The 27954-nt window shown below is 38.4% G+C and overlaps 5 protein-coding genes across 6 annotated transcripts; 4 read left to right on the top strand and 1 right to left on the bottom strand.

Moving 5' to 3' along the window:
- Window positions 1-805: 805 nt before the first annotated feature.
- Window positions 806-3407, top strand: LOC107048311 (COP9 signalosome complex subunit 4). The gene is made up of 7 exons (XM_015271436.1): window positions 806-891; window positions 969-1106; window positions 1174-1253; window positions 1381-1499; window positions 1930-2371; window positions 2560-2937; window positions 3080-3407. The coding sequence occupies exons 2-7, from the start codon at window positions 1027-1029 to the stop codon at window positions 3211-3213; spliced, it is 1233 nt and encodes a 410-aa protein (XP_015126922.1). The 5' UTR covers window positions 806-891; window positions 969-1026; the 3' UTR covers window positions 3214-3407.
- Window positions 3397-10460, bottom strand: LOC107048312 (voltage-dependent anion-selective channel). Of its 2 annotated transcripts, none has more exons than XM_015271437.2 (6): window positions 10354-10460; window positions 7641-7966; window positions 6569-6690; window positions 6375-6483; window positions 5798-6006; window positions 3397-4165 (listed from the first exon to the last, which is right to left on the bottom strand). In XM_015271437.2, exons 2-6 carry the CDS (start codon window positions 7958-7960, stop codon window positions 4074-4076), a joined length of 852 nt encoding a protein of 283 aa, XP_015126923.1. In that variant the 5' UTR covers window positions 7961-7966; window positions 10354-10460; the 3' UTR covers window positions 3397-4073. The 2 variants fall into 2 exon arrangements, with proteins under 2 accessions (XP_015126923.1, XP_015126924.1); XM_015271438.2 differs by having other exon boundaries at window positions 7641-7963.
- A 1010-nt stretch (window positions 10461-11470) lies between these two features.
- Window positions 11471-18131, top strand: LOC107048313 (SET domain-containing protein SmydA-8). Its single transcript, XM_015271440.2, has 7 exons — window positions 11471-11547; window positions 11632-11687; window positions 12947-13166; window positions 13308-13726; window positions 13966-14192; window positions 14810-15020; window positions 17683-18131. The coding sequence occupies exons 1-7, from the start codon at window positions 11533-11535 to the stop codon at window positions 18059-18061; spliced, it is 1527 nt and encodes a 508-aa protein (XP_015126926.1). The 5' UTR covers window positions 11471-11532; the 3' UTR covers window positions 18062-18131.
- Window positions 18132-19293: 1162 nt separating this feature from the next.
- On the top strand, window positions 19294-22374 carry LOC107048233 (SET domain-containing protein SmydA-8). Its single transcript, XM_015271310.1, has 4 exons — window positions 19294-19378; window positions 20209-21193; window positions 21768-21978; window positions 22054-22374. Exons 1-4 carry the CDS (start codon window positions 19311-19313, stop codon window positions 22332-22334), a joined length of 1545 nt encoding a protein of 514 aa, XP_015126796.1. The 5' UTR covers window positions 19294-19310; the 3' UTR covers window positions 22335-22374.
- A 1096-nt stretch (window positions 22375-23470) lies between these two features.
- Window positions 23471-27061, top strand: LOC107048294 (erlin-1). Its single transcript, XM_015271402.2, has 4 exons — window positions 23471-23900; window positions 25653-25842; window positions 25901-26159; window positions 26481-27061. Exons 1-4 carry the CDS (start codon window positions 23793-23795, stop codon window positions 26920-26922), a joined length of 999 nt encoding a protein of 332 aa, XP_015126888.1. The 5' UTR covers window positions 23471-23792; the 3' UTR covers window positions 26923-27061.
- The last annotated feature ends 893 nt before the right edge of the window (window positions 27062-27954 follow it).

Raw genomic sequence — 27954 nt, 5'->3', positions numbered from 1 at the left:
AACTAGACCTGTGCGCGCGCTGGTCTATTCATTTGTTGAAATGAAGAAATGGAATTCATTAAATTTAATTTTCTCATGAATACCTTATAAATATTGATAATGAATCAAAGAGAATTCGACTAATGATTGAAGTGAATAGCGAAGTAGAGTAAAAGAATCTATAAAGAATTTTTCATTTTCAATTAATTATCTTCAATTTTTAAAATCATCGGTCTCCATAAAAGGACAGAATTTATTAATTTCACTGATGATAAATCAGGGGAGGGTTGTGAATTGATTTTCTAGAGGACTGAAAAAATTTCTTGAATTCTTCGGAAAATTTCACAGCTTTCCAGATCATCGTAGATCAGATTTTTCTCCAATTATTTGGGAAACCGAAGAATTTTCGTGAATTTTGAAAGTTTAGAATTTACGTATGAAAATCTGAGAAGCAAGAATTGATCATTTTAGCGTATAATAAATATGAAAAAATTAAAATTTGGGAAGTGAAGAATAATTTGTGAGTTACAAAAATTTAGAAATACTGTTTTTTCTTATCATGATCAACAATTAGGCAATTTAGATATATTTTGATATAAAGAAAAACTTCACGCATGAAAAAATGATAAATATGACGCAGAAAAAAATTTTGGCATTTGAAAAATTTGAAAATACCGGGGATTTTTTCAGCGACTACTTCACGTGACTCATTGACCAATAGTGATTTTGCTCGTTCTATGTCGACATAAAATCGTAAATTTCAACCAATGACAGTCCTGGAATCGAATACTCAACTGGGATTGGTTGAAATTTATGATTTTACGAACGACATTCACAGGGAAAACAATAATTACTGGGGATTGTTGAGAATTTCGGGGTGACAACGACCCGAGAGCTCTCTTCGATCAACAAGTGAGGATTTTTTATTTTAGATAATAGTCAGCCTTTCTGGTGTTTCTCGTCGAATAAGTGATTTTTGTTGTCGAAAGAGGGGCGAAGGAGGGGAAAAACAAAAACGTTGTGTACAGCTGAGACAGTCATTCAAAGATGGTGACTGTGGGCTACGTGCGTCAACAACTCACGAGTTTGGCACATTCCGGCGGTTCCCACAAGGAACAGGCCGACAAGTAAGAGGGAACTTGATTTATTCGACTAGTTTAATTCCTGGTTATTAATTTTCTGGGGTGACTGCAGGTACCGAGCCATTCTGGATGAGATCCTCTCGTCCTCTGGGGATGAGCTCGTTGACACACTGAAGATCTTCATCGAAGCTAGTGAGTAAACGCGGGAATTTATTTTGGTTTTTCCTCCACGATTGGGGAATTTGGTGATAGTCTTGAGGGGAAAATCGAAGTGTCAGTTTTTCAAGCACATAACCTTGAATTCGTGTTTTGTCATCAGTTGTCAACGAAAATGTGAGTCTTGTGATATCGAGGCAGGTCCTGACGGACGTCAGCAATCGACTCCTACATCTCCCGGATGAAATATCAAAAGCTGTTTCACATTACACGTTAGACAAGGTGAGAATGTGGGGGAGAACGAGAAATAATGAACTTAATCGGCAATATCTTCTGAATGAATGAGGCGATTTTGATGGGTCAGGCCTCATTTCGAAGCCTGAAAAAGGAGCTTCAGAATGAAACGAAAATTTGCGAATTTCACTCTGCCAAACCCGAGATATTCAGGTTTTAAATTGAGTCGTTTTATGATAATTTTGTAGAACGAATCTTGTTGAGTCATGAATATCTCCTGACTCAGCGATGCGATTTCCGCGAGTCAGGGCTCATTTTAAAGCCTGAAAAAATACCTTTGAAATGAGCTAAAAATCGTTGAATTTCACTCTGCCAATCTCGACATATTGATGATTAAACAGCCCTTCACTCCTAACCGAATAGAATAAAATAAATTGATGTGAAAAAAATTGATTGCCAAAAAAAATCTCCCATTTAGGTTCAACCTAGAGTAATTTCCTTCGAAGAGCAAGTAGCCAGTATCAGGCAGCACCTGGCAGACATCTACGAGAGAAACCAGAACTGGCGAGAAGCTGCGAACGTTCTCGTGGGCATCCCCTTGGAGACTGGCCAGAAGCAGTACACAGTTGACTACAAGCTCGAGACCTACCTCAAGATCGCCAGACTCTACCTCGAGGACGACGATCCTGTCCAGGCGGAGGCCTTCATCAATCGGGCCTCATTGCTTCAAGCAGAGTCCAAGAATGAACAGCTCCAAATTTACTACAAAGTCTGCTACGCCAGGGTCTTGGATTACAGGAGAAAGTTCATCGAGGCTGCCCAGAGATACAACGAATTGTCTTACAGATCGATTATTCATGAGGATGAACGCATGACTGCCCTGAGAAATGCTCTGATCTGTACTATTCTTGCTTCAGCTGGTAAATATGATAAAATCATGGCTTTCGTAATCCAAAATTGTCAATTGAGTGGTACATCACGTAGAAATTCCAAAAAATTAGGATAGAATGATAGAAAAATGGTAAAAATTGCAGCGTTTTAGTCATTTTATATTTATAAAATGACTAAAACGCTGCAAATTTCCTATCGTTTAAATTCGGGTCAACAGGACAACAAAGAAGCAGAATGTTGGCTACCCTCTTCAAGGACGAGCGTTGCCAGCAGCTCCCAGCCTACGCAATCCTGGAGAAGATGTACCTAGACCGTATAATCCGTCGTTCAGAGCTCCAGGAGTTCGAGGCACTGCTGCAGCCCCACCAGAAAGCCTGCACAACCGATGGTCTGGGCTCCACCATCCTCGATCGAGCAGTGATCGAGCACAATCTCCTCTCGGCCAGTAAATTATACAATAACATAACTTTCGAGGAGTTGGGAGCACTTCTGGAGATTCCCCCCATGAAGGCCGAGAAAATTGCCAGCCAGATGATCACAGAGGGTCGAATGAACGGATACATCGATCAGATCGATTCCATCGTTCATTTTGAAAGTGAGAATTGAATTTACATTCGTTAAAGTAGCTCTATCTAAAATTTATATCTAAAATTTATACCTCAAAACATCTGAGGATTTGACCGACTAAATAGCCCATTTGGCTCTTCCATTATAATTATCGTAATGTTTTATTCCAGCTCGTGAGATTCTCCCCACCTGGGACAAGCAGATCCAGTCCCTGTGCTACCAAGTCAACCAAATAATCGAAAAAATTGCTCAAACCCAGCCCGACTGGATAGCAAAAGCCATGGAGAACCAGATGGTCCATTAACGCAGGTACAACAATGTCAAAAAATCTCCCTACTCATCTCAAATTTTCAAATAACCCTGGCATTACCGATTTAACCAACAATTGCATTACTTTTCCCCCCGAAAATTTCAAACTCGGCTTGAGGACAAAATCAGTTGTCATCGCAAAAACCACGTGTTCTTTTTTATGTAAATAAATGAAAGATTTACCATAAACCGTGTTCTCATACGTTTATTGCATCAGATCCCACAGTCCGAATACAATCAAATGCGTTATCTACTTTTTTTGTATTTTCGTCAAGATATTTTGTTACAAAATGAAGCTGGGCTGGTGTCAATGAGAGAAACGGAGGAAAGCATATCTACAAGAATACAAATTCAACAAGGGATAGTCATTAGCCGCTTTATTATATTCATTTTTAATAGTTTCTCGACGTTTAAACTCTCCAAACTCTAAACTAAACGAGGAAAAGTGCTCAATCGGAAAGAAAAATTGGGGATACATTAACGAGAGATCATCAACGATCATATTTAGTCGATAGAACGTTTATCGTCGACTTCAAGCCACCTTCTGCCATCTAATTACCCTATTCATTGTTCTCTTGTAAATTCATCTTCAATGTTTAGCGCTCATGTTTCTCAACGTGATTCTGCGAGGCTCCCGTGAAAATCGGGTGTAATTCTATCTAATACGTTTACAGGTTCAACTCGAAACCCAGGTGCGCAAATTTTAAACGTGTTGTCAAGTTTTCTTTCATCTTTATTCAATTCATTCATCAGCGACACCAGAGTTGCGATATTTTAACTCGAGTGGGACAGAATTTACTGAGTTTTTTCAGTTTATTATTGTTAATGATGATTTTGTTGGGGTTTTTGGGGCTCTTAGGCCTCGAGGTCGAGGGCGACACCGATTTTGTGGCCACCGGAACCGAAATTCTTGCCGTCGATGTTCGTTGAGAGACTCAGAGTGACTCCTGAAAGAATAACAAACATACAGAGATAATTTAAATAAATGAATGCCTCGAATAATTTGAATATGAGTGAACAATTGCTCTTTATTTTGAAGATTTAAAATGACTGAAGTGGGATTCAAATGAGATTTGACTTATTAAAAAATTGAAATTTCAGATTTCGGAGATAATTCAATGAAATTCAAATTTTTAAACAGCAGAGCAAAAAGAAAACCCAAATTTTTTGTAAAGATTAATATTCAGTTTGAAATGTCGGTAAATTTTCGATCAATTGAACATGAAAAAAAATATTTTCCTGATTTCTACCAATTTTCATTGAGAATTAAATTAAAATTCACAGTCTCCATTGACACTAACGAAATTCCAATGAAATTGTGACGTGGTAAATATTCAAGACGAGTGCAGCGAAATTTTTTACGAGTCTATGTGCGATTTAAGAAATCCCATTTTGCCTCACCCCAACTTTGTCGTCAGGCCTTAATCTTAATTTAGAGAGGCACGCGACTGATAAAAATAGATTCACTTTTTGCATGAATGTCTGGCACTCTAGACACGTTACTCAACCCCAAACCCAGAATATAAATCATTTTTTCCTTCAATTCAATAATGAAGTCCTCTTTAAAAAAATTGGCGAAACGTTTTCTGTCACCGATACATTCCGCCGATAGAATTCTAATCCTTCTATTATTCTATTCCTTCATCTCATTCAATTTTTCAAAAATATACGTTTACACAATTTTTTTAATTTAAATTTTTTGTGCAAAATTCAGTATGTAAAATATATTTCATCTCCCATATGAAAAAAAATTGTATATTATATATTATTATATTATCTCAGGGATGCTCCTTATGTTTTTCAAAGTTTAACTATATTAAACAAATTAAAAATATAAAATTTAATAACTAGTTGATGGCGAATAAAATATTTGATAATATTGAAATGTAATTTTTCGTTAACAAGATAATTCCAAATTTGAGGACTTGATTTTTGATTATCCAAATAATCGTCAGTCTTCCTACCTAAATTATTGCTCAACAGAATATTTTAAAATTTGAATGTGCAAATCAATGGTCAATTTAATATTAATAATTTTCAAGATTGATGTTAAAAATTGACAACTCCACAATTTAACGGTAATTATGATTGATGAAAATACCTATCACTGTATTATCCATAATTTTTTTTGATACTACGTTATATATTATTTTCTCAATTCTCAATTTCAAAAAATTTGCTAATTCCAAATTTGAGGACTTGATTTTCGATTATCCAAATAATCGTCAGTCTTCCTACCTAAATTATTGCTCAACATAATATTTTAAAATTTGAATGTGCAAATCAATGGTCAATTTAATATTAATAATTTTCAAGATTGATGTTAAAAATTGACAACTCCACAATTTAACGGTAATTATGATTGATGAAAATACCTATCACTGTATTATCCATAATTTTTTTCGATACTACGTTATATATTATTTTCTCAATTCTCAATTTCAAAAAATTTGCTAATTCCAAATTTGAGGACTAGATTTTCGATTATCCAAATAATCGTCAGCCTTCCTACCTAAATTATTGNAACTTTCATGAAAAAAAAATGAGAAAAAATTAATTATCGTCCTCCATTGACTCACCATCACGCAGCTTCTGCTGATACCCCAATCCAATCTGCAGCTGAGAGTTGACCTTGGCTCTGACTGACGCAGCATTATCGAGATTGTACTTGGCGCCAAGAGCAAACTGCGTTGCGTTGTTTCCAGAGTTCCACGCGATATTGACAGCCCCCTCTAGACCAGGCTTCACCAGGTGGTAGATCGATCCGTTGAACTCACGGCCATTGTCCCTAAAAATTCACTCATGCATTCAGCACTCCGAATAGGGAACTTGCATGAACCCCAATTTTTTCTAATTCGCCTATTCACAGATTCCTCGTAGCAAATGAATATCTAGACGACAACAATTATGGAGAAATATTGCCCAGACGTTTTATGATAATTCGGTCGAAATCTTCAACTTTTGACGATTAATTATTAATTAATGAGCAATATTTCGAATGTGTCAATGAAAAATCAATTATTCATCAATATTAAATTGAAAAAAATTCGTGCAAGTTCCTTATTAATTCTATTCTACGTTTTTGGCCGTCCAACTTCGAGGTTTTACGAGCCGAAGTTCCTTATTAATTGTGGAAAAAGAAGTTAATGAGCTTACACTGAGGTGTGAACACCAAAGTCCTTGGCTGTGAAGCCAAGAGCGAAATTGTTCTTGGTTATTTTGCTCCTCTGGGAGTCGAAAGACGTCTGGTAACCCGCCAGCCATCCTGGGGAGAATGAACAAAAGTTTTTCGTGTTTTACTCTCGAACAATTCCGCAAGAAAATTATGAGAATTGGAGAGATGGGATTACCTTGGTATCCAACGACAGCAGTTGTGTGAATCAATGGTCCACTGTTGAGACTGAGATCGAAGTCAGCTGTTGCTGATACATTTTCGTGTTTATATGTTGTCTTCAATTTACCAGTCTTACTTCTGCAATAACGGAAATCCAAATGATTGAATATTGTCTTTTCTATTGTTAAATTGATGAAAATAATTGCTTCAAATGAAAATTTACTCAATTTTCCTGCTACAACGTGAATTAATTCTTCGGAAATTGAACGAAACATCAAATTTTAATTACATATAGCAAAAAAATTCTAATTTGTCATCAAAATATGGCTGTACTATCTTTCGAATTTTATCTGGATTTTTTCATCTTTCGTAATCCAAAATTGTCAATTGAGTGGTACATCATGTAGAAATTCCCAAAAATTATGATAGAATGATAAAAAAAATAGAAAAAATTCTGAACTTCTTCAAAGAGCGTTTTTAATTGAGATTCAAAGTGAGTTGAAAAAAGTGGAAATTACAAATATCTGATTCGCTGTGGCAAATTATCTATTAGCTGTCATTTTCCATGGTGAATAAAAAAACACTAACTCCTCATGGGAAGTGACAGCTAGGTATCTCAATTTTCAAAACAGTGGTATGTAGTCGTCTGCCATTTATATGTGATAAAAGTGTGATTAAAAAATTCTCCAAAATATTACAACTTTTTTCAAAGAGCCTTTTCCGCAATAAATGTCTCTGTGCAGTGTGGGAAAAGATTTACGAAATCAGTCTTCCCCCTGCATGCTATTGGTTGACAGGCCGCCATTTGTCACCCTAAATCAGCAACATTTTTCAATTTCTTGTTATTCAACTTATTCTGAATATAAACGAAAAATGCTCTTTGAAAAAATTAAGAATTTCTTCTACTTTTTTTGCTTATTCATTCATAATTTGTCAAAACTTCTGCACGATGCAGGACTCAATTGACAATTTCAGATGACGAAAGATGAAAAAAAACATCGAGATAAAGTTCGAAAGAGTGTGTCCACCCGGGGCTTAAAACGAGAAACTGAGAATTGTGAAGCAAAGCCTGGAAAAACGAATTTTACCCAGTCTGGGGAGAGAATGTACAGCTGTATCCAATGCTGAGACCCTGGAGCAACTTGTCAGCAATGGTGACGTCTGTCCCGAGAAGATTATCCGTGTTCCACTTCTCGGAGAAGGTGAGCCCATACTCTTTGACCTTGTACTTGGTCTCCAAGTTTCCCACGACGACACCGGTGTCTTGATTGGAGAATCCACCGCTCGAGAATTCAACGCCAGAGTCAGTCTTGGTGCTGACGTCGAGCTTCAGGAGACCAAAGTGGTAGCCTTTGCTGAATACATCACGAGCGCTCTTTCCCAAATCTCCATATGTCGGGGGAGCCATTTTCTGCTGAATTATATGAGCAAATTTTTCACTCTATTCAAGTATCTCTCTGCATTAAAAAAATCTAAATCGACTTCTGGTGTTAAAAATTTGGTACTCGAAGTTGAGACTCTGACATTAAGGGTCGCAAGGGTCATGAGGTTCAGAATAAGGGTTTTGAGGGTCAAAGTAAGGGTCACGAGGGTTAAAATAAGAATAAGAATAAGGGCACAAGGGCCAGAAGAAAGGTGATGAGGGTCAGATTAAGGGTCACAAGGGTCAAATTAAGGGCCCAAATAAGGGTAATAAGGGTTAGATTAAGGGTTTAAATAAATGTCACCAGGTTCAGATTAAGGGGCCAAATAAGGGCCACAAAGGTCAGATTAAGGGTCGCAAGGGTCATATTAAGGGCCCAAATAAGGGCTAGATTAAGGGTTTAAATAAATGTCACCAGGTTCAGATTAAGGGGCCAAATAAGGGCCACAAGGGTCAGATTAAGGGTCGCAAGGGTCATATTAAGGGCCCAAATAAGGGCTAGATTAAGGGTTTAAATAAATGTCACCAGGTTCAGATTAAGGGGCCAAATAAGGGCCACAAGGGTCAGATTAAGGGTCGCAAGGGTCATATTAAGGGCCCAAATAAGGGCTAGATTAAGGGTTTAAATAAATGTCACCAGGTTCAGATTAAGGGGCCAAATAAGGGCCACAAGGGTCAGATTAAGGGTCGCAAGGGTCATATTAAGGGCCCAAATAAGGGCTAGATTAAGGGTTTAAATAAGTGTCACCAGGTTCAGATTAAGGGCCCAAATGAGGGCCACAAGGGTCAGATTAAGGGCCCAAATAAGGGTAGAGTTAGATTAAGGGCCCAAATAAGGGTAAAAAGGGTTAGATTAAGGGTTTAAACAAGTGTCACAAGGTTCAGAGTAAGGGTCGCTAGGGTCAGAACAGGGGTCCAAATAAGGTCATGGGGATCAGAAAGTAAGGGTCACAATAAGGGCCTCAATATCTCTATATTGAAAAAATCTAAATCGACTTTTGGTGATGAAAATTTGGCACTCGAAATTAAGACTCCAAAATTAAGGGTCAAAATAAGGGTCACGACGGGTATGAAGGTCGCGAGGGTCAGAATAAGGATTAGGAGGGTTGGCGAGTGGAGCGAGTAGGGGGCGGAGCCCCCCAGTTCAATCAATAATTCATCAAATTTTCGATGAAACAATTTTTTTTCAGTTGTTCTTGAGGTGAGGTTGGGGCAAAACGGTTCATTAAATAATATAAAAAATGCGTTAAAGTTTCGATGAAGTGGAAAAAATGGTTTTCTTTAAAATAGGGAAACAGGAAGTTAATTGAACTGCGGTTAATCATCGATAACTGGAGATCGGCAGAGTGAAAATCAATGATTTCTCTTTCATTTTCAAGGTATTTTTTCAAGCTTCAACATGAGACCTGACTCGTCCAAATCGCATCATTGAGTCCGAAGATATACCGAATTAAGAAGATCCATTTTACAAAAGATTGAATTACAAAAGGGGAAATTATCACAAAACGCCCCGATCATAAACTTGAATATCTCAAAATTGGCAGAGTGAAAATCGCCAACTTTTTTTTCATTTCAAAGAATTTTTTTCGGGCTCGAAAATGAGCCCTGCCCCATCCCAACCGTACCACCCGCTCAAGAAATACGAATCATTGAAAGTCCCTCCTACCTCGCCCCATTTGTCCCCTCACAAACCCAAATTAATTCCAATCGACAACAATTGACGAATAAATTTCTGCCCGAACATTCTCTACCTCAAGTTAATCCCCCGATTATCTGCAAATCTCATAACTACCTCAGTGCCTGGGCACTAGGTCACCCCCAATGAACCCCGTCCTCTGACCCAGTTTAAGGTTCGAGACCTTGAGACCAATTTAACAAAACAAAATCCCGTCCCAGAGCCCCGAATCGAACCCCCAAACTCCGCTCGAGGGGCGATTGTTGTCGTTTGATCCCGGAAAAGCCTGAGGGTCCTCCGAGCCCAAAATTTAATCGAGACCTCGTGAATTTTCACACCGTCACGAGGGCGCCGCATAAGAAAGGCGGTATTGACCTGCGGTAGTTATTACATAATAAGCCGATCTGGACTTGTGCACGAGACACCCTCGACAATTTCTCGATAATTGGCCCGAGGGATTTCCGGTGTCGCGGGATGAGGGGAAGTTGCAAAAAAGAGATCGATTTTTCAATGGCCTCGGGACCACGTTTTGGGTTTGACCACGAAATTGTGGGGTTGGGTGGGCTGACGACGTGAGGAGCCCCCGGACACCTCTAGCCGGCTCTAACACCACTATTATCACTATCACCTTCGCCTCCACTATTTCCGAACCACCCCTCGACCCCCGGAGGGCCAACCCCGGTGAAATCATGGTTCTACTCACTTTTAATTAACGGTTAAGGAGCTCGGGAGTAGGCGATTTATTCACTTGAGATGCTGCCTGCGTGCGAAAGCTACTCTGCCGGCCGATGCGAGGGGAACTATGCTTCTCGCCTCTGCGCATGCGCCGATCGGCGACCCCCCGCGGGGGTCGACCCCTGCGGTATTGAATTTTTAGGATTTTTTTTAATATTGAAAAGGGTTTTTTTCATTCCGAAGAGGTAATTTTGGTGGGGAATATTGGATTTGTAGATTTTTAGGAGACGCGCCACTTCCTGTGATCTCGCCTTGACCCTGATGGTGGATTTAATCCATTTCCGGATGATCAGCGCGTTTTTATTTGAATTTTGGGGATTGACCTCTATTTTTTTATTTATCTTCGTCGGGGATAAAAATGTGAAATTGATTTTTATTAGAATATTATTTGAATTTTAATTTTTTTATTTTTGAATTATTATTTTTTTAATTTAAGAAAATATCGAAAATGGAATCTAGTCTATTTCCGGATGATTAGCGCGTTTTCTCCATTTTTGAATTCAAATTTCCATTTTTTTATTCATCTTCATGAGAGGATAAAAAATATGAAATTTATTTATTTAATAAAATAAATAATAATAATAAATAAAAAATATGAAATTGATTTTTATTAGAATATTACTTAAATTTTTTTTATTTTTGATTTTTTTTTAATTCAAAAAAATATTGAAAAAAAATGTAATCTATTTTCCGATAATTAGAACGTTTTTCTTTGAATTCCATTGATAAATCTCCATTCTCCTTACTCATCTCCACAAAAAAATGAAAAAGCCGAAATTTATTTCAATTGAAACACCAATGGAAGAAGATCCTAGAACGACAACGACCACTTGCGAAACAATTGACATGAATTTGTTTACCAACTTCGAGCATAAACAACCGAGCAATCCGACCAATAAGCGCTCTCCCCCAGCGGAACCCAAAAATAAACCGCCTTCGAAGATACTAGACCCACCCGATATGCCCCCCCCCAGCGTGTAGATGAGAGTAGCATAATCTAGAATTTACTGTTGGCAAAGTTGAACAGCCGTGTATTTTTAATTCCATCGAGTCTATAAAACCCGAGTCCCTCCGATCCTGGGTATGTACTTCGAATCTCGCGATCGTTGAATAAACACTGATTACCTAAAACCCCGTGAAGTGAAAAATGTCAGCGACAGTTGTAAGTACCCCCTACATGCCTCTGAATATCTAAAAAACTCGTTGAATTAGTGATTGTAAGAATGATCTCGCTATTCCCGTCAAGGACTCAACTGCAGGTGCCTCGACCTACCAGATTCTCTCCAACGACAGAGTTGGAAGGTAAGAATTACTGCGGTTCATTGTCCCCCAGACGTTCCCATTTCAGTTCTAAATCCGCTTCTGAAATATTTCAGTCGAGAGTGGTCATTAACCCACGTCTCTCTGCATGTCTTCTGACCCTTACGACCCTGAATTTCCTAAGGGCCTCTCATTTTAAGACAAATAAATTGGCAATACGATCTAACGTACTTTTAACGATCAGTATGAGTCTTTTTTTCAACCGTCTGTTACGCCGCTTAAATTTTGGATACGAAAATATTTTTGAACTGGGCGGCTTCGTCGCCTGCTCGCTTCGCTCCCCGCCCCCAGGGAGGCGTCACCCTTCCGCTCGCTTCGCTCCCCCCCCCCCAACTCCGTGAGTTCAAACAAAGATCGGAAATACCTCTTCTTTATCACATCGATAAATAGTGATTGATAATAAGTCCATATGTGTATACAGGCTCGCGTTACCGCATTGAAATTTCATCTTGTTTTTGACAGGTGTTAATTTTTGCTTAATTTTTGTGTATGAAAATATTTTTGAACTAGGCGCTCGTTTCGCTCGCCAACCGCCAAGAGGGGAGGGGGCGTCGCCCTTCCGCTCGCTTCGCTCCCCCCCCCCCAACTCCGTGAGTTCAAACAAAGATCGGAAATACCACTTCTTTATCACATCGATAAATAGTGATTGATAATAAGTCCATATGTGTAGACAGGCTCGCGTTACCGCATTGAAATGTCATCTTGTTTTTGACAGGTGTTAATTTTTGCGTATGAAAATGTTTTTGAACTAGGCGGCTTCGCCCCCTGCTCGCTTCGCTCGCCAACCGCTGGGAGGGGGGGGGGCGTCGCCCTTCCGCTCGCTTCGCTCTCTCCTAAAAAAGCAAAACGTATTATGCTTGGGACCCTTATGACCCTTCTGACCCTTGTGAACCCTGAAAATTTTTGCGTGTTCTTAATTTACAAAATTGTTATATAGATTGGTTTAAAAAAATAAAGAAATCGCCTGGGGACTTCCCTGGGAGTCGAGATAATTAAAAAAAAATAATTTTAATCATTCTTTGTTTGCAAATTCACACGTACGACAGAATTTCATAAAAAAACTCCAGTGAATTCGCTAGGAAATTTTATCGGATTTCTTCTGAACTCTCTAAATAGAAGTTTTCAACGAAACATATTCTGCAGATAAAATCACTGGAACTTAAATTAAATCGTTAATATTAAAAATAAACTTTCGACATTGTCAAAATAGAAAAAAATACTAAAATTAATAACGCCCTTAGGTATATGGTGGCAAGCAAAGACCTAGACCCCGGAGAAGAGATTCTGACGGAGCTGCCCTTCGTAGTGGGTCCGAAGGCGTCAACCTACCCCCTATGCCTGTCATGCTACACCCCCTGGCCTCCGGCCCCCGACACCACCCCCCTGTGCTCCAAATGTCACTGGCCAGTGTGTAACGAGACCTGCGAGAATGCTGCGCAACACAAGGAATACGAGTGCCCCGTATGTCTTCGCGCTTTCACTGATTCCCCCTACCAAATTTCCCGGAAATAATTTTTAATTTTAACCCTTCGTTACTCGCGTCCGCGGCACCGTTCGCCATTCTCCGGAAATAATCCCCAGCGTATTTTCTCCTCTCCCTAGATTCTCCAAGCTTCGAAGGAGAAGTTCAACGTTAAAGAAGCATTGGAGGAGGAGAATCCGAACGGTCTCCCCCAGCTGGAGTGCATCACCCCCTTGAGACTGCTCCTGGCGTCCGAGAAATTCCCGGAGCGATGGAATCGAGAAGTGAAGGACATGGAGGCGCACAATAAGAAGCGGAGCCAGGGGACCCAGTGGAAGACCGACGACACGAACATCGTCAAGTTCATCCGAGAACGGCTGAAGCTCGACAGATTCTCGGAGGAAGCTATTCAAACGGCCTGCGGAATTCTGGAGATCAATTGCCACGAGATCAGGACGGCTGGGGGGTATGGGGCGAGGGCCCTGTACCCCACAGTCGCCCTCATGAATCATTCTTGTGTCTCTAACACTAGCCACTGCGTTCAGACTGATGACTACGGGTGAGACCATCAGACGAAGAGACAACGAATTGGGGTGTGAGGGGATTCTCCAATACGCCTCACACCCATAAGTTTTTTTATAAACTTTTTATATTGTTTATTAACAAACATGTTGCAAATTGCACTTTGTGCAAAAATGTCATTTTTATATGAATCCATCATCCTTCAGCAATAAAAAAAGACTATCATTTTTCCGATACAACCAATATTTATCGAGTTATAATGTTATAAACAATTAGGGTGAGACTCAGGACGACTGTGCGAGTCCCCAAGAACGGGGAGCTCTTGGGAAGCTACACCCACTCGCTCCTCCCGACCATGTTGAGACAAGAGCATCTCCTCGTGGGGAAGCACTTCCAGTGCGCCTGCCCCCGATGCTCTGATCCAACGGAACTTGGAACACACATGTCTTCTCTCAAGTGTAACAAGTGTGATAATGGAGTTGTCGTTTCACTGGACTCTTTAGGTACCTTCACATCCTCATATCACTTACCCCCTCACATGGATGAAAAAATTTAATAGAAAAAGCTAACGAATTCGTTAGAAAATTTTATTATATTTCTATTGAAATGGTCAACGTCAATAGAATTCAACTTTTCTATACAATTTATTGAGATATTTTCTATAGAATTTCCTGCGCTCAAATTTTTCAAGTTTTTTTCATTCCATTCTTCGTTCCTTCTCATAATGAATTCTCGTTGAAATTATATTTGTTTTTTGCCCAAATTCTATTGGATATTTCATAGGATAAAGTCGAAAGATTTTGATTTTTCTGGAAATTTTTTCAAGTTTTCTCCGCTATATTTTGTTTTATTTTGCATTACAGGATCCGAGTGAAAAAAATAGAAAATTCATGCCCAGGTATTCTCGTATTCATATAGAAAAATCGAAATCTATCGGCTGTGTCCAGAATTCTAACGAGAATTCCCTAGAATTTTAATAGAATTCCAATAAAATTTTCTAGCGGATTCCCCAAGTTTTTCCATTGAATTATCAAGTAAAGGGTCAACTCGAAATTCAACCCTCAAAAATCGAAATGAGATCATATTTTTTTAGACACTTCAATACTACATTCACTTACAGATCCCGAAAGTACGTGGAAGTGCACCCACTGTGAATTCTCAACGAGTGGAGCAGCGGTGAAGAAAGTCCTCCAGATAATAAATTCCGAGGTGGAGGCGGTGGAGGCAATCACAGGTGACTGTGGCCCAGACGCCATCCACCAGAGAGAGAGCATAATAAAAAAATACCACTCCGTTCTCCACCCCCGTCACGCGTTCCTCACAATGCTAAGGTAATTATCATCTCTTAACACTCAATCCCCTTCTAGGTAAGTGACCGCAACACGCCTGAAAAAATTTAATAGAAATTCTAGCGAATTCGCTAGAAAATTCTATTTGAATTCTACAGGAATTCTGTGGCGTTTCTATAGGATTTCTTGTGGAATTCTACTGAAAAATTCTATTTGTTTTTTGCGCTGATTTTACACAAAAATAATTTTTCTATAGAATTCCAATAGAAATCCTATAGGAACTTCATAGAATTCCTATAGAATTCCAATAGAATTTTCTAGGAAATTCTATTGAATTTTTTCATACGTGAACCTCTGTTTCAGGCACTTGCTATCGCAGCTGAAAAAATTTAATAGAAATTGTAGCGAATTCGCTAGAAAATTCTATTGGAATTCTACAGGAATTCTGTGGCATTTCTATAGGATTTCTTGTGGAATTCTACTGAAAAATTCTATTTGTTTTTTGCGCTGATTTTACACAAAAAGAATTTTTCTGTAGAATTCCAATAGAAATCCTATAGGAACCCCACGGAATTCCTATAGAATTCCAATAGAATTTTCTAGCAAATTCTATTGAATTTTTTCATACGTGAACCTCTGTTTCAGGCACTTGCTATCGCAGCTGAAAGAATTCAATAGAAATCCTAGCGAATTCACTAGAAAATTCTATTGGAATTCTATAGAAAAATTATTTTTGTGTAATATCAGCGCAAAAAACAAATAGAATTTTTCAGTAGAATTCCACAAGAAATCCTATAGAACCGCCACTGAATTCCTGTGGAATTCCAATAGAATTTTCTGGCAAGTGCTATTGAATTTTTTCATACGTGAACCTCTGTTTCAGGCACTTGCTATCGCAGCTGAAAGAATTCAATAGAAATCCTAGCGAATTCACTAGAAAATTCTATTGGAATTCCACAGGAATTCAGTGGCGGTTCTATAGGATTTCTTGTGGAATTCTACTGAAAAATTCTATTTGTTTTTTGCGCTGATTTTACACAAAAAGAATTTTTCTATAGAATTCCAATAGAAATCCTATAGGAACCCCACGGAATTCCTATAGAATTCCAATAGAATTTTCTAGCAAATTCTATTGAATTTTTTCATACGTGAACCTCTGTTTCAGGCACTTGCTATCGCAGCTGAAAGAATTCAATAGAAATCCTAGCGAATTCACTAGAAAATTCTATTGGAATTCTACAGGAATTCTGTGGCGTTTCTATAGGATTTCTTGTGGAATTCTATTGAAAAATTCTATTTGTTTTTTGCGCTGATTCTACACAAATAGAATTTCTCAATAGAATTCCAATAGAAACCCTATAGGAACCCCATAGAATTCCTATAGAATTCCAATAGAATTTTCCCGCAAATTCTATTGAATTTTTTCGTACGTGAACCTCTGTTTCAGGCACTCGTTACCGCAGCTGAAAGAATTCAATAGAAATCCTAGCGAATTCACTAGAAAATTCTATTGGAATTCTACAGGAATTCTATGGCGTTTTTATAGGATTTCTTGTGGAATTCTATTGAAAAATTCCTATAGAATTCCAATAGAATTTTTTCATACGTGAACCTCTGTTTCAGGCAATCGTTACCGCAGCTGAAAGAATTCAATAGAAATCCTAGCGAATTCACTAGAAAATTCTATTGGAATTCTACAGGAATTCTGTGGCGTTTCTATAGGATTTCTTGTGGAATTCTATTGAAAAATTCTATTTGTTTTTTGCGCTGATTCTACACAAATAGAATTTCTCAATAGAATTCCAATAGAAACCCTATAGGAACCCCATAGAATTCCTATAGAATTCCAATAGAATTTTCCCGCAAATTCTATTGAATTTTTTCGTACGTGAACCTCTGTTTCAGGCACTCGTTACCGCAGCTGAAAGAATTCAATAGAAATCCTAGCGAATTCACTAGAAAATTCTATTGGAATTCTACAGGAATTCTATGGCGTTTTTATAGGATTTCTTGTGGAATTCTATTGAAAAATTCCTATAGAATTCCAATAGAATTTTTTCATACGTGAACCTCTGTTTCAGGCACTCGTTACCGCAGCTGAAAGAATTCAATAGAAATCCTAGCGAATTCACTAGAAAATTCTATTGGAATTCTACAGGAATTCTATGGCGTTTTTATAGGATTTCTTGTGGAATTCTATTGAAAAATTCCTATAGAATTCCAATAGAATTTTTTCATACGTGAACCTCTGTTTCAGGCACTCGTTACCGCAGCTGAAAGAATTCAATAGAAATCCTAGCGAATTCACTAGAAAATTCTATTGGAATTCTACAGGAATTCTATGGCGTTTTTATAGGATTTCTTGTGGAATTCTATTGAAAAATTCCTATAGAATTCCAATAGAATTTTTTCATACGTGAACCTCTGTTTCAGGCAATCGTTACCGCAGCTGAAAGAATTCAATAGAAATCCTAGCGAATTCACTAGAAAATTCTATTGGAATTCTACAGGAATTCTGTGGCATTTCTATAGGATTTCTCGTGGAATTCTATTGAAAAATTCTATTTGTTTTTTGCGCTGATTCTACACAAATAGAATTTCTCAATAGAATTCCAATGGAAACCCTATAGAAACCCCATAGAATTCCAATAGAATGTTCTAGCAAATTCTATTGAATTTTTTCATACGTGAACCTCTGTTTCAGGCACTCGTTATCGCAGCTGTACGGACGAGTGGAGGAGTACAATCTCGACGATCTACCGGACATTGTTCTCGAGCACAAGGTGGACATGTGCAGGCTTCTCCTCCAGGTTCTCGATGTCGTTGAGCCCGGATTAACGAGAATACGGGGAATGACTCTGTATGAACTTCACGCGCCACTTCTCTTCCTGGCCAAGTCCCAGTGGAATGCCGGGGTCATTGATGATGCGGCCCTCAAATCCAAGATGACTGAGGCTGCTAATGTCCTCAAAGAAGCCGCCACCATCCTCAGTCTCGAGCCTTTGGACTCCATGGAGGGACAGATTGGGGCTGGCGCCAGGGAGGCTTTGACTCAGCTCGACCAGTCGATCAGAGATTTATGAATCAATCGGCATTGTTCGTTATTTGCATTCTCTGTACCTTTTTTAATTGAATAAATTGACTGATCCAAAGAAAATTTTCGAGAAAAGCACACCGATTTCTACCTCCCCTCCCCTCCCAACAAGATTTTGTGAGTAGGAAAAAAATATTGAAGTGTGTGAATTCTTCGAGCCATTAATTCTCAGTCAAAAAGACACGGAAAAATTTGGACAATGGCTTAAAAAATTGGTTCATTTTAGAGGAACAGGATGACGCGAGTTAAGGGTGATCAGAGGAGAATAAATAATTTTTAAAAATATTTGAAAATACGAGGTGAGAGCGCCGCCATCTTTGAAGCCCCTGCCAACAGAGGGAGGGGCTATGCAAGCAAGATGGCGGCGCCTGTGCACCACCTCGCATTTTCGAACATTTGTTAGAATTATTTATCCCCCTCAGATCGATCTTCAACTCGTTCTCTGCAATTCCTAGGAAATGAACAAATTTTTCAAGCGGCATTGTTCGTTATTTGCATTCTCTGCACCTTTTTTAATTGAATAAATTGACTCATCCAACGGAAATTTTCGAGAAAAGCACACCGATTTCTACATCCCCTCCCCTCCCAACAAGATTTTGTGAGTAGGAAAAAAATATTGAAGTGTGTGAATTCCTCGAGCCATGAATTCTCAGTCAAAAAGGCACGGAAAAATTTGGACAATGGCTTAAAAAATTGGTTCATTTTAGAGGAACAGGATGACGCGAGTTGAAGGTGATCAGAGGAGAATAAATAATTTTTAAAAATATTTGAAAATACGAGGTGAGAGCGCCGCCATCTTTGAAGCCCCTGCCAACAGAGGGGGGGGGGCTATGCAAGCAAGATGGCGGCGCCTATGCACCACCTTGCATTTTCGAACATTCGTTAGAATTATTTATCCCCCTCAGATCGATCTTCAACTCGTTCCAGGCAGTTCCTAGGAAATGAACAAATTTTTCAAGCTACTCTTCACGGCGCGAAAATTCTCCCCCATTTCCTAATTTTCGTTTCTAATCACGACGCCTCCTGATGATAATAAAAATATTAAGAACTTTTCAAGATTGAATATAACACATGAAACTCATCGATGTGAGGACCTCTGCATTTATTCTAAATTTAGAATAGTTTTCGGCATGTACTAGAGCCGAAGGAACCACCAGTGAGTTTCTAAATATATTCCTCACCGAGTTGTGCGATCGTCAGTGCCATCCCCCGTCTCTTTTATTGTAGAAGCATTCACAATGCTCATCAAAGAAATTGAGAATGAGATTCAGAAGTACGAGGAGGCTTCTTCAGGTCAACTCGGAAGGTGAGCTCAAAAGTCCAGCACTTCCTGCCCCAACATATCGCAATGATGTTTTAATTCACGTGTGAAAAAACTTGATGAGAAGAAAAGAAAAATAGAATGAAGAAAAACCTATTGAATTCGTTAGAAAATTCTGTTGAATTTCTATTGACCTGTTCTATTAGTTTTTGGCCGATTCTATTGAAATGTTCAATGGAAAATATTCAGTAGAAAAATTCAATAGAATTCAATTTTTCTAGATTACTTATTCTGTTGAGATATTTTCTATAGAATTTCCTCGGCTCAAATTTTCCAAATTTTTTCGTTTGATTTTCTTGATGAGAAGAAAAAAAAATAGAATGAAAAAAATTAGAAAATTTGAACATGTCAATAGAATCAGCGAAAAACTACTAAAAAGTTTAATAGAAATTCAATAGAATTTCCCAACGAATTCGATAGGTTTTCCCATTACCCCTAGATTGGTCACCATGCGAGGAATTGCCGCAACGCGTCGTTTTTTTCGTCTTGTCACCGGCCGGTTGACCGGAAAAATCCGAAAAAATTTGAATTCGTCAACTAAAGTATCTGGAAAATTTTAGTATTGTTTTTTTAACATTACATCCCAAATTCTGGGAGAAAAAAAATCATTTCCAACAGTTGAGCAATTTTTTCCCGTGTTAAATGAAATTGTCCGTTGCGCGACGTTGCTGGAAACTCGTTAAACGCGCGCGGGCAGTGTAGACTGAATTCGGCAACGCTGGAGCCTAAATAACACGGCGGCAACTCCCCGCGGAGGTGACCAGAGTCGCAAGTTCGCGTCAGGTGACGAGGGTCAAATTTTTTCGTGCGCGAAGGTATCTGATAGCGGGCAAGCAGCTGTCCCCTGGCGAAGTGATTCTCCGCGAGAAGCCGCTGGCAGTGGGTCCCGCAGTCTTCAACGACAATTTATTATGCTTCGGCTGCCAGCGGACAATCCCAAACCTCCCACTCCTGCTCAGGTTCCACTGCAAGACCTGTGGAACCGCGATCTTCTGCAGTTCCCCATGTGAAGCTCGTCGAGGTCTCCACACGCCCCCAGAATGCGCAGCATTCAAGGGATCTCGACACCTGAGGGACCTCGACTGGCCCGAATTCCGGGGGATCATCTTCCCGCTGCGTCTGTGGCTCCTCCAGGAAGCGGACGGCGACTCCTGGCGGGCGCTAATGGGCCTGGAGGCCCACCTGGAAGACCGGAAGGACACGCGAGTCTGGCAGGATCGCCAGGAGACCGTCGTCGACGTCCTGAGGCGGCTGGGGCTGGCGGAAAATGCCGACAACGTCCTCCAAAGGATCTGCGGAATCGTCGACGTCAACTCCTTCGAGCTCCGATCCCCAGGAACTCTCGAGAATTCCCCCCTCCGGGGACTCTATCCCAAGGCTGCCCTCATGGCTCACGACTGCAGGGGAAACACTCACTTGACTGTCGACGACGATTTCAATTTAACAGTTTACGCTAGTCTTTCTATCGACAAAGGCGCGCCCATCCTCTTCAATTACACCTCTTCCTTGCTGGGGACTCTTGAGAGACGCGCGTTCCTTCGGGAGGGGAAGTACTTCAATTGCAATTGCGCGATGTGCCGGGATCCCGAGGAACTCGGGGCGCATCTCAGTTCGATTTTGTGCCCTCGGTGCAGGGAGGGATTCCTGGGGGTTGAAGATCCGGACGTTGGGAATCCATTTGTTCGGAAGAGAAATTGGATTTGCGGTTATTGTGGGAGATCGTACTCCGGGAAACTTGTCAGGAGTACATTGGATTTGGCGCAGTGGAAGATTATAAAAAGCGATCATTCGAGGGCTAAGGTTCGTCGGAGGGTCAATTTTTAGGGAAAATTTTCGGGTGACAGCAGAAAAATTCATCCATTTCATTTTAATTAATTAATCGATTAATTGACCAATTGATTAATTACTGATTAATTAAATTTAATTAATTAATTGATTAATTAATTTTTTTTTATTAATTTTTTTTATCATTCCACTGCTAATGCTAGTCTGAAGGTCAATTTTTGAGGGAAAATTTGATTAATTGATTAATTGATTGATTAATCGATTAATTAATTGATTAATGAATTAATTGATTGATTAAAATAAAAATTTTCAGGTCACAGCAGAAAAATTCATCATTTTCATTTTAATTAATTAATCGATTAATTGATTTATTAATTTAAATTTAATTAGTCAACTAGATAATTAATTAAATTTAATTTTTATTTAATTTTTTTGATCATTCCACTGCTAATGCTAGTCTGAATGTCAATTTTTGAGGAAAAATTCTGGAATGACAGCAGAAAAATAGATTAATTGTATTTAATTTTTTTAATTTCCATTTTTTTATCGATAAATTTTTTTTTCTTTCCTAAATCCCTCATTTTTTTAGGACTTGGAGGAATTGATCAAGAGCCTAACTCGTACGTTCCACCCCCACCATTCACTATTACTGAATCTGAAACAAAAATTGTTGGCAATTTATAGAAAGGAAATGGCGAGTTTACGTCCCCAGAAACAAATCCTTCAGAGAATGTTAGAACTGTGTAGAGAATTCGTGGAGGTTCTGGAGATTGTTGAGCCCGGAATTTCGAGACTGAAAGGTAGTGATTTCCAATCGTCGTGGAGACATCTAGATCTCTGAGAAGGTCAATTTAACTGGGAATTTTAATCACTAGGAATTATGCTGTACGAAATGCATCTTCCAATGGTCATTCTATCGAATCGCGCCTACACGTCCCGAGAGATATCGTCAGAAGAATTGGCAGTTCGTCTGGAGGAGGCCGCGAGGCACCTGAAGAAGGCGCTGTCGATGCTCCTCCTTGAACCTGCGACCACCCCCGAAGGACTGTTAGCGAAAAGAGCGCTTCAGGAATATAAAACACTTCGTCAGAATTTGGAGGACGTAAAGTCTCTTCCGCCTGCCCCGAAATCGACTAGTTTCACTTGTAAAAAATGAAGTAATTAAACCCCCAAAAATTTTACCATCAATTAACCCCCCCCCCCCGGTTAATAATAAAAGAAACTAAACGATAAATCGTTATCTAACAGGTGCCAATATTTTTTATCATTTTTTTCTAGTTTTTAGGAAAAAAATTAGAGTTTAATCTCTGTTTTAACCCGAGCTGTGTCAAATTTAGCGTTTTTCACATAAGACCCTGTGTTAAATAATGAATTTTCAAAATTTTAATTTATAAAAACGAACGACAATTCTTCTTCAACTTGATCTATTCATTTGTTGAAATGAAGAAATGGAATTCATTAAATTTCATTTTCTCATGATTACCTTATAAATATTGATAATGAATCAAAGAGAATTCGACTAATGATTGAAGCGAATAGCGAAGTAGAGTAAAAGAATCTACAAAAAATTTTTCATTTTCAATTAATTTCACCGATGATATATATACATGTGAAATATATATATTATATATATATATGACGTGAAAAAAAATTTACCACTGAAGAATTTGAAAATGCCGCGTGTTTTTTTTGTGAATAACTTCGTGTCACATATTGACCAATCAGAATTAAGGATTGGCGGTCAGGCAGTTTCGAGATATTTCGATATAAAACAACTTCACGTTTCTTTCATCTTTAGTAAAATAGGACAAGATCTATACGCGCGCTCTCGCGCGCGCTGATGTATTCATTTGTTGAAATGAAGAAATGGAATTCATTAAATTTCATTTTCCCATGAATACCTTATAAATATTGATAATGAATCAAAGAGAATTCGACTAATGATTGAAGTGAATAGCGAAGTAGAGTAAAAGAATCTACAAAAAATTTTTCATTTTCAATTAATTATCTTAAATTTTTTTAAATAATCGGTCTCCATAAAAGGACAGAATTTATTAATTTCACCGATGATATATATACATGTGAAATATATATATTATATACATATGACGTGAAAAAAAATTTACCACTGAAGAATTTGAAATTCTGTCACTGAAGAATTTGAAAATGCCGCGTGTGTTTTTTGTGAATAACTTCGTGTCACATATTGACACGAAGGCAGTTTCGAGATATTTCGATATAAAACAACTTCACATTTCTTTCATCTTCAGTAAATAGTATAGGAACGTTCTACGCACACCTGATACCAAACACAGACCCAGAGACGCAAGCCAGAGTCGGCGCGCCATGAAAGAGTGTGAAGCCCAGTCAGTAGTGGTGTCTGTGCAGTGGCGACTGGTTGTTGTTCGCAATTCCGTCGTTAACATCAGAAATGTGATATCGAGGAGAGCATCGTCTCGATAACACTGTTCACCACTAGTCGGCACGTTAGCCTTATTATTTTATTTTTCTTTCTGAAGAGGTATAACAAACGAGCCCCAGTAAATTCCATGACTTTCGTCAATCATAACCTGCAGATTGAGGATATTTCGTGATTTATTTAGAGTAGAAAAACATGATTGACCAGAGTGTAGTCGGTATTTGCATGCTGATTGGTCTCGCTGTGGTCTTCAACTTCTCCATTCATCGAATCGAGGAGGGACACGTGGGAGTTTACTTCAGGGTATGTAAACAACAGCGAGTTGATTGGTATTTCAGTCCTCTGAGAATCGTGAAAATACGCTATTTCGGGACGTATTTAGTCGCCAATAACTGGAGATTGGCAGAATGAATTTTAATGATTTATTTATGACCCTTAATATGACCCTCATGAATCTTATTTTGGCCCTCGTGACCCTTATTCTGACTTTATGGCCGCTATTTTGACGCATGACCCTTATTATGACCCTTATAACCCTCATATTTACCCTCGTGACCCTTATTTTGACCCTCATGAGTCTTATTTTGGCCCTCGCGACCCTTATTCTGACTTTATGGCCGCTACTTTGACGCATGACCCTTATTATGACCCTTATGACCTTCATATTTACCCTCGTGACCCTTATTTTGACCCTCATGAATCTTATTTTAACCCTCGTGACCCTTATTCTGACTTTATGGCCGCTATTTTGACGCATGACCCTTATTATGACCCTTATAACCCTCATATTTACCCTCGTGACCCTTATTTTGACCCTCATGAGTCTTATTTTGGCCCTCGCGACCCTTATTCTGACTTTATGGCCGCTACTTTGACGCATGACCCTTATTATGACCCTTATGACCTTCATATTTACCCTCGTGACCCTTATTTTGACCCTCATGAATCTTATTTTAACCCTCGTGACCCTTATTCTGACTTTATGGCCGCTATTTTGACGCATGACCCTTATTATGACCCTTATAACCCTCATATTTACCCTCGTGACCCTTATTTTGACCCTCATGAGTCTTATTTGGGCTCTTTTGACCCTTATTCTGACTTTATGGCCGCTATTTTGACGCATGACCCTTATAACCCTCATATTTACCCTCGTGACCCTTATTTTGACCCTCATGAGTCTTATTTGGGCTCTTTTGACCCTTATTCTGACTTTATGGCCGCTATTTTGACGCATGACCCTTATAACCCTCATATTTACCCTCGTGACCCTTATTTTGACCCTCATGAGTCTTATTTGGGCTCTTTTGACCCTTATTCTGACTTTATGGCCGCTATTTTGACGCATGATCCTTATTATGACCCTTATGACCTTCATATTTACCTTCGTGACCCTTATTTTGACCCTCATGAGCCTTATTTTCGCTCTCTTGACCCTTATTCTGACTTTATGGCCGCTATTTTGACGCATGCCCCTTATTATGACCCTTATAACCCTCATATTTACCCTCGTGACCCTTATTTTGACCCTTAATTCTGAGTACCAAATTTTTGATCACCAGAAGTCGATTTAGATTTTTACAATATAGAGAGGTCACGAAACAGGTTAATTTACCTTGATTCACTTGGGATGGGCTGAGTTAAATTTCACAATTTTTTTTTCATTTTGAAGATCATTTTTTAACTTTAAACTCAAATAATTTACTATTTTCACACACGACTTCACGATTTTTTTTTCTTTTTGAAGCTGATTTTTTAAACTTTAAAATCAGATAATTTACGATTTTCACACACAATTTCACGATTTTTTTTTTAATTTTGAAGATAATTTTTTAAACTTCAAAATGAGATAATTTACGATTGTCACACACAATTTCACAATTTTTTTTTTCATTTTGAAGATAATTTTTTAAACTTCAAAATGAGATAATTTACGATTTTCACACACAATTTCCCGATTTTTTTTTTAATTTTGAAGAGTATTTTTTAAACTTTAAAGTGAGACGTGAGTCATCCAAATCTCATCGTTGACTCCGAAAATATTGCTGATTACAGGGCGGAGCACTCTTACCCTCAGTCAGCAGTCCTGGATTCCACATGATGATTCCCCTCCTCACGACCTTCCGCTCAGTCCAAGTGACACTTCAAACTGATGAAGTGAAGAATGTCCCCTGTGGAACGAGCGGTGGAGTGATGATTTACTTCGACCGAATAGAAGTCGTCAACGTTCTTGATCCCAGTGCAGGTGAGGAATCCTTCAGAAGTATCAGTGACAAAATTATTGATTGATTTTCATTCTTCAGTTCACAGTATGGTGAAGAATTTCACTGCCGACTACGATCGTACCCTCATATTCAACAAGGTTCACCACGAGTTGAATCAATTTTGCTCAGTGCACACACTGCACGAGGTCTACATTGACCTGTTCGATCAGATTGACGAGAATCTGAAGACTGCGTTACAGAGAGATTTGAACGAACTTGCGCCTGGTCTGAGTATACAGGCTGTTAGAGTCACTAAACCAAAAATACCAGAGACTATCAGGAAGAATTATGAGCTCATGTGAGTTGGATTCATATTTTTTCTCTCATTATTTCCCTGAAAGAAATTTTTGACCTCAAAAATTCGTTTCTTCTCCTTCTGAATCTCAATTAAAAACGCTCTTTGAAAAAGTTCTGAATTTTTTCTATTTTTTTATCATTCTATGATAATTTTTGGGAATTTCTACGTGATGTACCACTCAATTGACAATTTTGGATTACGAAAGATGAAAAAAATCTAGGTAACACTCGAAAGATAGTACACCCGAGCCTTAAGTTCTCAAATTTCAGTTTTCAGAGAATTGATCAAGAGATTTTAATTTCTCATTAATGCCAATTTCAGGGAAGGAGAAAAAACAAAACTTCTAATTTCCATTCAGCACCAAAAAGTCGTGGAGAAAGACGCTGAGACTGATCGTAAAAAAGCGATAATCGAGGCAGAGAAGGAGTCCCAAGTTGCCCAAATCCAGTACAACCAGAAGATAATGGAGAAAGAATCGCTGCAGCGAATGGCAGCGATCGAGGACGAGATGCATCTGGCGAGGCAGAAGAGTCGCTCTGACGCTGATCACTATCAGATGAAGAGGCAGGCGGAGGCCAATCGCCTCCTCCTGTCGAAAGAATTTCTGGAGCTGAAGAAGTACGAGGGCCTGTCCAAGATCGCGAAAATCTACTATGGACAGGACATACCGAAAATGTTCGCCATGGGCGGCTGCTCGATGGAGTCCACCCTCGGCTCACCCGCAGTTTCGACAACACCCGAGGATGAATCCGCCCAGAGCTAATTCGACTCATCACGGTCATCGCCCATTTTTTTTCAACTCCTTGTGATAATTATCTCGTTTGTTGTCGTATGTATTCTGTGAAGTAATTGATAATTATGGTTCATTGATATTTGAAGAATAAATATTATTTTGTAATTTTCGACTATTTTGCACGATTTTTCAGAGCTGAACAATATTTTTTGAAGATCAAATAGAAATACTATTCCAAATAGTTCAGTACGATGAAATACTATTTGAAATATATATTTTAAGTTGACTATTTTGGTCGATCAAATAGTATTTATTTTTTTGTCTTTGAAATTGAAATAAAATAGTTATTTGATGTTTAATTTCAACGAAACAGAAAATGAAATAGTATTTACTATTTTATTTCACTATTTCACTATTTGATTTTACATGAAATATTTTTTTTCCACGAATATTTCCATTTTTTATCCCTTGTCACTTTCATTGATTTCTCGCGGTGACATAATCACAGAACTGGGCACTATTTTATGAAAATCAAATAGAAATACTATTCCAAATAGTTCAGTACGATGAAATACTATTTGAAATATACATTTCATGTTGACTATTTTGGTCGATCAAATAGTATTTATTTTCTTATGTCTTTGAAATTGAAATAAAATAGTTATTTGATGTTTAATTTCAACGAAACAGAAAATTAAATAGTATTTACTATTTTATTTCACTATTTCACTATTTGGTTTTACATGAAATATTTTTTTTCCACGAATATTTCCATTTTCTATCCCTTGTCACCTTCATTGATTTCTCGCGGTGACATAATCACAGAACTGGGCACTATTTTATGAAAATCAAATAGAAATACTATTCCAAATAGTTCAGTACGATGAAATACTATTTGAAATATACATTTCATGTTGACTATTTTGGTCGATCAAATAGTATTTATTTTCTTATGTCTTTGAAATTGAAATAAAATAGTTATTTGATGTTTAATTTCAACGAAACAGAAAATTAAATAGTATTTACTATTTTATTTCACTATTTCACTATTTGGTTTTACAT

Source organism: Diachasma alloeum, unplaced genomic scaffold (genome assembly GCF_001412515.2).
Source record: "Diachasma alloeum isolate Michigan unplaced genomic scaffold, Dall2.0 Dall_scaffold_00186, whole genome shotgun sequence".
Classification (NCBI taxonomy): Eukaryota; Metazoa; Arthropoda; class Insecta; order Hymenoptera; family Braconidae; genus Diachasma; species Diachasma alloeum.
The sequence above is the reverse complement of the archived record's forward strand: the minus strand, read 5'-3'. Positions and strand labels throughout refer to the sequence as shown.

What these genes read in the sequence shown, in the direction of transcription:
- LOC107048311 (XM_015271436.1), top strand. Translation starts at nt 1,027, where the DNA reads ATGGTGACTGTGGGCTACGTGCGTCAACAACTCACGAGTTTGGCACAT. An exon ending in CACAAGGAACAGGCCGACAA is followed by an intron (nt 1,107 to 1,173) that starts GTAAGAGGGAAC and finishes GGGTGACTGCAG; the next exon opens with GTACCGAGCCATTCTGGATG. An exon ending in TTCCATCGTTCATTTTGAAA is followed by an intron (nt 2,938 to 3,079) that starts GTGAGAATTGAA and finishes GTTTTATTCCAG; the next exon opens with CTCGTGAGATTCTCCCCACC.
- LOC107048312 (XM_015271437.2), bottom strand. Translation starts at nt 7,960, where the DNA reads ATGGCTCCCCCGACATATGGAGATTTGGGAAAGAGCGCTCGTGATGTA. An exon ending in ACATTCTCTCCCCAGACTGG is followed by an intron (nt 6,691 to 7,640) that starts GTAAAATTCGTT and finishes CCGTTATTGCAG; the next exon opens with AAGTAAGACTGGTAAATTGA. An exon ending in TGCTGTCGTTGGATACCAAG is followed by an intron (nt 6,484 to 6,568) that starts GTAATCCCATCT and finishes CATTCTCCCCAG; the next exon opens with GATGGCTGGCGGGTTACCAG.
- LOC107048313 (XM_015271440.2), top strand. An exon ending in TCCAACGACAGAGTTGGAAG is followed by an intron (nt 11,688 to 12,946) that starts GTAAGAATTACT and finishes TAACGCCCTTAG; the next exon opens with GTATATGGTGGCAAGCAAAG. An exon ending in GTTCAGACTGATGACTACGG is followed by an intron (nt 13,727 to 13,965) that starts GTGAGACCATCA and finishes ATAAACAATTAG; the next exon opens with GGTGAGACTCAGGACGACTG.
- LOC107048233 (XM_015271310.1), top strand. Translation starts at nt 19,311, where the DNA reads ATGCTCATCAAAGAAATTGAGAATGAGATTCAGAAGTACGAGGAGGCT. An exon ending in TCTTCAGGTCAACTCGGAAG is followed by an intron (nt 19,379 to 20,208) that starts GTGAGCTCAAAA and finishes TCGTGCGCGAAG; the next exon opens with GTATCTGATAGCGGGCAAGC. An exon ending in CGGAATTTCGAGACTGAAAG is followed by an intron (nt 21,979 to 22,053) that starts GTAGTGATTTCC and finishes TTTAATCACTAG; the next exon opens with GAATTATGCTGTACGAAATG.
- LOC107048294 (XM_015271402.2), top strand. Translation starts at nt 23,793, where the DNA reads ATGATTGACCAGAGTGTAGTCGGTATTTGCATGCTGATTGGTCTCGCT. An exon ending in ACGTGGGAGTTTACTTCAGG is followed by an intron (nt 23,901 to 25,652) that starts GTATGTAAACAA and finishes TGCTGATTACAG; the next exon opens with GGCGGAGCACTCTTACCCTC. An exon ending in AGGAAGAATTATGAGCTCAT is followed by an intron (nt 26,160 to 26,480) that starts GTGAGTTGGATT and finishes TGCCAATTTCAG; the next exon opens with GGAAGGAGAAAAAACAAAAC.